This window comes from Acanthopagrus latus, chromosome 3, assembly GCF_904848185.1.
Source record: "Acanthopagrus latus isolate v.2019 chromosome 3, fAcaLat1.1, whole genome shotgun sequence".
NCBI classification, from domain to species: Eukaryota; Metazoa; Chordata; class Actinopteri; order Spariformes; family Sparidae; genus Acanthopagrus; species Acanthopagrus latus.
The window spans coordinates 25,090,868-25,099,473 of record NC_051041.1 but is presented as its reverse complement, the minus strand read 5'-3'; the positions used below and the strand labels follow the sequence as shown (position 1 = coordinate 25,099,473).

The following is an 8,606-nucleotide window of genomic DNA, read 5'->3' as shown; positions in this document are numbered from 1 at the left end:
CTTAAAACCCTTTACTTTCAAACGTTAGATGTTCAGACTTATATCTTATATCTTATTGTGACTGTGGAGATGTTACAGACTCGTTTTACTTAATATACATAAATGGACTAAGATGAACAGATTTAGATCAGGCTGTGATCCCTGCCTTATTTCCAGATTGTCAAGTCTAGTTCAACGTTTGAATTGAATAAAGAGCTAAGTTTAGGATTTTCCATATGATGATTATATTTTTTTGCTGTCAGGCCAGAAAAAAGCGGGACCATTTAAAAAAAAAAAAAAAGTACAAAGTAGGTGTAGGTTTGAATGATGATGTGGAAACTAAATTGTATTTGTTTTACCCATGCAAGTTAATAAATAATTGGCTGAAAACATGTTGATTGATTTCCACTGCCTTAGGATTGTCCTCATGGATGAGGTGTTAAGACAGAGGCCTTCCACTGCCCCCCACCCCATCCTAACTGCTTCCATCCCTGAGCACACACCAGGGCCAAGTGACCAGGAGGAGGATGATGACGATGATATGGAGGAGGAGAGCCAGCCTGGGCCGAGGAGGCTGCAGAGAGGATGGAGCGGCTCTTCTCTGCTCCAGAGGACAATCATTACATTATTTCTGTTGTTATTTAGTTAATTTATGAGTTCTCTTGAAATGAATTGTTCATAATTTTTCATTTTATATAATTCATGAAATAAAATATTGTTCTATTGTTACACATTGTCTATTCCATTTAGTATTTACAACTTAAGTACAATTTATAACAGCAAACGGCATCACATGCTACTTTTCCAGGACAACAAGGGATTGAATGTTTACTTTTATTATTAAGGTCTTAATATTTACAACTGTTTACAAAATTACAGCATAAATAACTATTTACAGATTATTATTAAAGGGTTAACCTTTAAACTTCCCCAACTGGGGGACCTTGGGGGTTTTAACCCTAACGCTTAAGACATGCAGAACAACCACAGAGCCACTACTGCACTAATTATGAAAGAATGTAGTCATATTTTATATCAAGTTAAACAGCAGAAGCTGGGCTACAATGTGTAAAAAACATGTTTATATTACCCAAAAACAGCCCAAACACTACTCAAATAAATAATAAAACATCAAACTTCGTGAATCACCCTAACCCTAACCCTAACCCTAGAAAATTGGCTTGGGGCTTAAAAGGTTAACAAAAACAATTATTATTGAAAACAATATGAAAACAGTTACAAATGATGTACAGTAACAGGTTGAGCAGCAGTCCCTGGCAGTGCTGCTGGGCTGGATGCAATGCCACAATAAAGAACCTGGTGTCAGTGGGACATCATCTGGGTCGGTACTCAGGGGTCCAGTCTCCTCTGTCCACCACATCATCCATCAACTGGGTTTGCAGTTCTGACTCAATCAATGCCATGTCACTAATAATGTTTTAAGAGCGCTTCCGGTTATGGCGCATGGCTAGGCGGACACGTGACAGGGAGCTCCCATGTAAAATCCATCAATTAGATATCAATTATAGTCTACAGGAAGTAGTAAACCACTGGCCTCTGAATGCAAGAAACAACTAAAATGCCCAAGAAACCACAAACCAAGACTTCGGGCCCCACTGAGTCTCCAGGTGGCTCCAGTAGCTCCCCCACCCTGACAGAGCTAACTAATTCCGATGCGAGGAACGATGACACAACTAGTTCTGGTCAAATTCTGGACGCTATTCATACAATGTAAGAAGACTTTGTATCAAGGTTTGATGGGCTGCTGGGCGCTATTCGGGGAGTGCAGGGGGAACTAAAGGCATTGACCTGCAGAATGACTGAAGCAGAAGAAAAAATTAGCATCAACGAGGATGACTTAGCATCTCTGAAAACACAGTCAACCAACATGAAAGCAGCCATGGACGAGCTAGTGTTAAAGGTGGAAGACACTTCTTCCACAAATACACCAGGACCAAAATGGCTTCATTCAGGGACGCCAAGGTTTCCATAATATACGACGAGTGCTTAATATTATGTTTGAAAAATCAGGCTGTATGGACATCGCTGTTTTTTCATTGGACGCAGAGAAGGCCTTTCACAAGGTGGAGAGGCACTTCCTGTTTGAGGTACTTCAAAGATTTGGCATAAAGAAGAATTTCTCAGCTGGATTCGACTTCTCTATGCTGACCCCCAAGCTGTAGTTTTAACAAATGGACTTTAAGTTGCACAGGGGCACAAGACAGGGCTGCCCCGTCTCCACTGTTATTTACCTTGGCAGTCGGGCCACTTGCCATGGCAATTCGTAATCATACTAATTTCAGTGGCATAAGGATAGGAGATATGGAACATTGTATAGCCCTGTATGCTTATGATGTAATTTTGTTTTGCTCTAATTTGAAACAGAGTCTATCAGCTTTATTGGACCTAACTTATTATTTTAGCAGCTTTGCAGGATACAAAATACATTACTCCAAATCTGTAATATTATTCATGGATGAAAAGGATCGACTAAACCCTCCACTTAATACTCATTTTATGGTTTCACACAATGGCTTCAGGTATCTGGGTGTTAATATCTCCCCCACTACCGACAAAGTTATTCCTAATAGCCACAATACTTTAATAGATAAGGTCACCCAACTTATAAACAGATGAAATAATTCGCCCATTTTTATGATTGGGCGAATAAATGTGGTAAAATGTCAATTTTACCTAAATGTATGTATCTGTTTCAATCTATCCCACTTGCTCCCCCACCCTCACTCTTTAATTCACTTGGAAAGCTTTTTTCTAACTTTATATATTTTATAAACAAGCGTCCTAGGCTCAAGCTCTTGCTACTGTTTGTACATATGACAGAGGCAGCTTGAGTGGTCTTTCTGGGCAGCTCAAATCAGAGCAGGAATGTTTTATTTTGAGAGAAACCACCCTCCAGCCTGGGTTTCAATGAGGCACATTTAATTAACATTCCTTTAAACTATATTCATACTCTGCCAACAAACAGAAGCTACTCTAACATACAAAAATTCCTTTTCTCAAAAATACAGTAATGATCTGGCACAATGCTCCTGCATATCTGGGAGAGATAACTATCTCAGTTTTCTCCAATTTATGGTAATGACGACTTCCAACCTTGTAGAGCAGATCTGGGGTTTAAGATCTGGGCATCCCAGAGTATAGCCAAGTTAGCTGACCTTTACAATGAAAACCTGGTTCTCATGTCATTTGAAGAGCTCAAATCGAAATATAGATTTCCTGCAAACATTTTTTAAAATTTCTACAACTTAGCTTCATCTTTTCTAAGCAGAACAATAATCTGAATCTTCCTCCCCTCTCCAACCAAAGGACTACACTTTGAAGTTTTTACATTCTAAGGGGTAGGTTCCATTATTACATAAGCTTTTTGTAAGCAAGTCTAAAGAGTCATCACAAGGCTTACTTTCAGCTTGGAGAACAGACCCACAGGGGAATTTAACAGAGGAATGGTCCAAAGCATGTTCTCTAGCTCAGACCCAATCATAAACACAAACTCCAAACTGCTGCAATATAAATGGCTAAGCCGACTATACATAACACCAGCTAAGTTACACCACTTTAATTCTAACATACCTGACACTTACTTCAAATGCAAAGACCAAAAAGGAACCTTATTTGATTTATTTCATTGTATGTGGGAATGTCCACAGATTCTCTTTTTGAGAAAGTTTTAGACCTTGCTAGCCAAATCACAGGTGAGGAAGTTCCTCTTAGTCCTAAATTGTGCCTACTGAATTAACTGTTATTTATTGTATTATTTATCAATTAGTCGATGTCATTCTTTTTTCCTTTAAACAATGCAATTAGCCGAGTTGATTCTAATGACTGTAGCACACTATACACTGACATGAACATTTTCTGTTACAAATGACGCCAAACCTGTGTACTTTCACATTCATAATTAGATTCACTTATTTCTCATTGCAAGTCTCCTGTTTTATTGTCTATTGTGCCTTGTATTTTGTATGTTAAATACAAATCAAATGTTTCAAGAAAAAGAATAACATTCAAAGTCTAAAAATTCTACAAGATCTTTCAAACATCCAATCAAAATGGAAGCTATTCCATTTATATTGAGCTATGACATTGTTAAATGACTAGATTCGTCACACTTAGCGAAAATTTCAAAAAGCCAAATGTTTGATTACTGCATTGACTGAGGCAAGAAAATGATGGAGGGAAAGCAAACAAGTGACATCACTTGTATGCACATTTACCAATAAAATCATCCAGTAGTACACAAGACTTTTAGTCATTAGACTTTACACACTGGTGTATGAGCTGTCAAGTCCCTCAAGGAACCTATTCCATTTAAAAATGCTAAAATGGCATGCTTCTAATGGCTGAATGAACCAGACAGGACTATCACCATAAAAAGGATGTTTATTTCTTGAATGTACAGACATGTGGCATGCTCTAACGATAGCGGCGCAGCTGCAGGGTGTTGCGCCTCTTCCAGGCTGCACGGCGGGAGCCTCCGATGGTCAGGTGGAACTTGTGCCCCTTGCCCAGGCCTCGGCTCTTCTTTCCTGCAGATGTCAGGCCACGCATCTCTCTGTGCTTGTGCACAGCCTTTGTGATCCATTGGGTGTCTGGGTTGCGTCTCACAGCCTTGTGGAAGGGGTCGATCAGAATCACCTCAAAGAACTTGTAGGTGGAGTCCTCACCCACCCAGTAGGAGTTCAGCACTCTCAGGCCTCCGCAGTGACGGCCAGCACGCTCCTACAAATTAAACAGAGTGAGTGAATTATTGTCACTGGCCCAATCAATCCTGTGTAATTCTGAGGCATATCGACACAGACACAAGGTAATGGGGAAATATTACAGCAAAACAACAAAACTGTTTTGGCTGCAAGTAATTTGATCCTCAAATCGCAAGAAATCATTTTTACAAAGGCAGCATCGTAAGCTGAAGAAAACATACATCAGACCAGCAATACCTCAACCAGAGTAGGCCTCAATCACCACATCCCAATTTCAGGGAAACAATCCCCTTCCCTGCATAGACTGCAACAGTGTAAACAAGCTGGTTGAAAATGCTGAGGAGTATGCGCTGAAGAGTTTCTGTGAACTATGTTGCACTGACAAAGTAAATGACTAATTGCACTGGTAATTTTCTCATCTGGAAACAGTCACATTTGGAAAAAAAAGGGTGTTGAGTGACAGCTCTTTCCACTGAGTGGGGTTATTGCATAAGCATGATGCTGGGAGACCAAACAGACATTTTAAATTGATCACATTAATCTTTTCAAAAATATCTAGCATGCTCTATGGTGGGGAGAGTGGAAATATATAAACTTGCCAGTTTTTCTGATTATTTACAAACTTATCCAACTCTGATGTTTTCCTATTTTTGTTTGATAGTGCCATTTTATAAAGTCAATGGAGTTTTCTGGCAGGAACTTGAATCCTGTTAAATGCAGCTTACTTCAAAGTCACCAGCTCTCTGTATATTCGGAACGGCTGATCATCTAACATTGAATACAATATTAACTAAAAAGAGTCAGTATATCATTAAAGACTGTTGGTCTAATGGTATCCACAACAGTTAGATGAGCTTAAGAATCTCAGTCCTTATTCAAACGTCATGAAAACAACTGAACAACCTGTATTGTCTCAGTACACCAAGTATCTCATCACAATCAAAAACATATTTTCAAAAATGGCCTGAATAATGATGTGGGAGATACATTTTCTGACAGGACTACTGCAGCCACATGAATGTGACAACACCACTATCATACACTTTGCAAACTAAAAAAAACCAAACAAAATAACCTGAGTTGATATCCACCAGCTATAGCTTTCATTTAAAAAAAAGAAAGAAAAAAGATACAAGTGACAATAGCTCATATTTTGACTCATCTTGGTAGGAAATTGGAACATTTGGAAAGGCTCACATGCACAATACCACTCCTCAAAACTGGCATAACTAATTGCAACGCAGCCATTAGTCATGCAAGCGTTGTCTTGTTTTAGCCAATCAGTCCTAAAGGACAAAAGGATTTGAAATTAAACATAAAAAAGAAACCTCAAAACTGAATTTTAACTTCTTAAGGGGCTTGGTTAATGTGTTAATGACACCATTAAAATTGTCTGTTCTCTTCAAGCAAGTCATGACAGAATTAACTTGTACTGAAGCAGCTAAGTGCAGTTTATTAAAATTACACCAGTGTTTTTCCTACAAGTCAAAATGATAGGGAAACATTTACCAAAACAAATACCAAAGCTGTAAGGGGGCGTTCATAATTCCAATCTGAAGCTCTAAACTAATGAGACATACAACTGTAACAATAAGTATTAGAACATTAAAACTACTAGCTAGCCAGTGTTACACACACACACATAATGGGCGCTGAATTATTTTGGGTACAACGTTTAGCTAGGCACAGCACTTCCACTGCCATATCAAAAGATCATTTTCACAAACAATTTCAGGTGCAATATGCACTGCATCTTAAGCTCATCTGAATCTTTGTCAAAGCACAGAACCCATTGTTTCCTCTTGACCTTGCAGCCACAGTCAAATGCCCTCATGAACATACCTCAGCAGTAGACTGCAGACTGCGGGCAAACTTGATCTGGTTAACGCCATGGTGCACTGGCTTGCCATAGGTAGCACCCTTGGGCACAGGGCGTTTACGGCCGCCACGGCGCACACGGACACGATAGATAACGTAACCTGTTAAATCAGAATGGACAGTTAGCAAAGGATGCTGATAGACGACACAAGCAAGTGCAACTCTAGGCACAGAACTCACCCTGTTTGGCCTTGTAGCCCAACCTACGGGCCTTGTCAGGTCTGGTGGGTCTAGGAGCACGGTGAAGGTTGGACAGCTGACGGTACTGCCAGCAGCGGACACGGAGCAAAAAGCGCATCACATCGGACTGCTTTTTGCGCCATAGCTCCTGCATATACCTATATGCTCCCATGTTGACTTAGCTGCAGAAGAGAAAGATTGATCTTTAAAACTGATGTTATTGTCTTTGTATCAATTCAAAAAATGCTTTTGTTTGATTCCAAAAAAACAATACAGGGTTAATATTAGATGACATGCAAATAGCATATAGTTAAATTTGAAATTAACGTTTTAGGAACATCTGACAGTGTTCATCTGCCTGCAAGTTTTTTTAACAACCAAAACACAGCCAATACTTCAGATTAGTTTCTGCCAGGCTCATGTTAGAAAGTGAATTGACAATTTAGATCAAAATCGAGCTCAAGGCTGTAACTTAAGTCATAATGGCACATTATTCAAGAACACAGAAACACGGTATATAGAATACTAAGGGCACTCTGTGCAACGGTATCCCGAAAGCCACGTTTTTACATATTGTACCGTTACCTAAATTTGAAATAAATTATACGGATGGTATGGTGACCCAAGTGTTTTAACACTTAAGAATATTGTGAAAATACTCTAGTTCTTAGGGCACACAAGTCCATGCTTCCTCTAAAGCAGTTACGGGTAAGGCTAGCATGCTAAACCCATCCAAGTAGCTCAACACTCTCGCTTCAACGGGATGCTGCCGACATTACTGCAGACACAACACATTCATGTGCCGGTTTCAATTGGATAACAATCACCACAACTGTGGTAAATTAACACATATAGTAACACAGCATGGTAAAATACTAGCGTGCTAATGCGGCTAGCAGTGCCGTGGCTACCGAAAGGACTGTCTCACAGCCCCGTCACAATAAGGCTATAATCAAGAGTTTTCAGCGATGTGAGTACAAAAACTATTCATGGCATATGGATTGCTATTAAGCCGTTTAACAATTTCCTGCGTTCAAAAGGTAGATGAAAGAATACACATCATGATTTTAATGGATTGCGTTTTGTAGAAAAGCATAGAAATACTCGCTTACATGATGGCGTACCAGCCGGAAAGAGAGAGCGTACGTACCTAACGTGCCTTATGAAAACGACGGTGACGCATTTCCTTTGTCGTATTCAAGGGAAATGTAGTCTTCGTGGGTTTTATTTTGTTGTGTTTTTTTTTTTTGTTTTTTGTTTTTTTGTTCACATTTTTGATGACACTTGTCTGTTGATTTTGAGAATCAAATACGTGTTGTCTCTCCAAATACAATTCATTTTCAAATCAGTATTTATTCAATTATAGGAATTATAGAAACCAAACCAAACGAAAGTAAGGTCAAGCTTGTAAAGGAGGCATTTGGTGTTTGTATTGATTCAGACTATTGCAAGTCATGGCAGTTTTAGCTAAAAAAAAAAAAGTAGCTGCATACATTTGTGTGTTGATTAAATGACTGAATAATTATTCAACTGCTTTTCCCATGGCTGATCCACTGATACAATAACTTAAAAATCAACACAATTATGAATAAGCGCAGTGCGTGTAAATGTTTAATCACAACTGTTATTTATGTTAAACAATATATTTTATATAGGCTAATATAATTATTATAAAGTCAAACAAAAAATTGTCTCTGAGTATTATTTGTCATGAATGCAGGAGGCACAACATTCTTTATTTTTCTTCATATTATATCTTCTGGGTCATAAAGTTTGGCCCTTAACTCCTTCAACATTTTTCAGTGGATTCACTCCATTCAAACACAGAATATTCAATTTTTCTAATTG

At 38.8% G+C, this 8,606-nt stretch overlaps 1 protein-coding gene across 1 annotated transcript; it reads right to left on the bottom strand.

The window, feature by feature from the left end:
* Positions 1–4,360: 4,360 nt before the first annotated feature.
* Positions 4,361–7,951, bottom strand: rpl15 (ribosomal protein L15). The gene is made up of 4 exons (XM_037093542.1): positions 7,871–7,951; positions 6,759–6,940; positions 6,543–6,679; positions 4,361–4,719 (listed from the first exon to the last, which is right to left on the bottom strand). The coding sequence occupies exons 2-4, from the start codon at positions 6,928–6,930 to the stop codon at positions 4,414–4,416; spliced, it is 615 nt and encodes a 204-aa protein (XP_036949437.1). The 5' UTR covers positions 6,931–6,940; positions 7,871–7,951; the 3' UTR covers positions 4,361–4,413.
* Positions 7,952–8,606: the final 655 nt, after the last annotated feature.

Coding starts and splice junctions, on each gene's coding strand:
- rpl15 (XM_037093542.1), bottom strand. CDS start 6,930: ATGGGAGCATATAGGTATATGCAGGAGCTATGGCGCAAAAAGCAGTCC. Junction 6,680..6,758: donor GGGCTACAAGGCCAAACAGG/GTGAGTTCTGTG, acceptor CTGATTTAACAG/GTTACGTTATCTATCGTGTC. Junction 4,720..6,542: donor GTCTGCAGTCTACTGCTGAG/GTATGTTCATGA, acceptor TTTAATTTGTAG/GAGCGTGCTGGCCGTCACTG.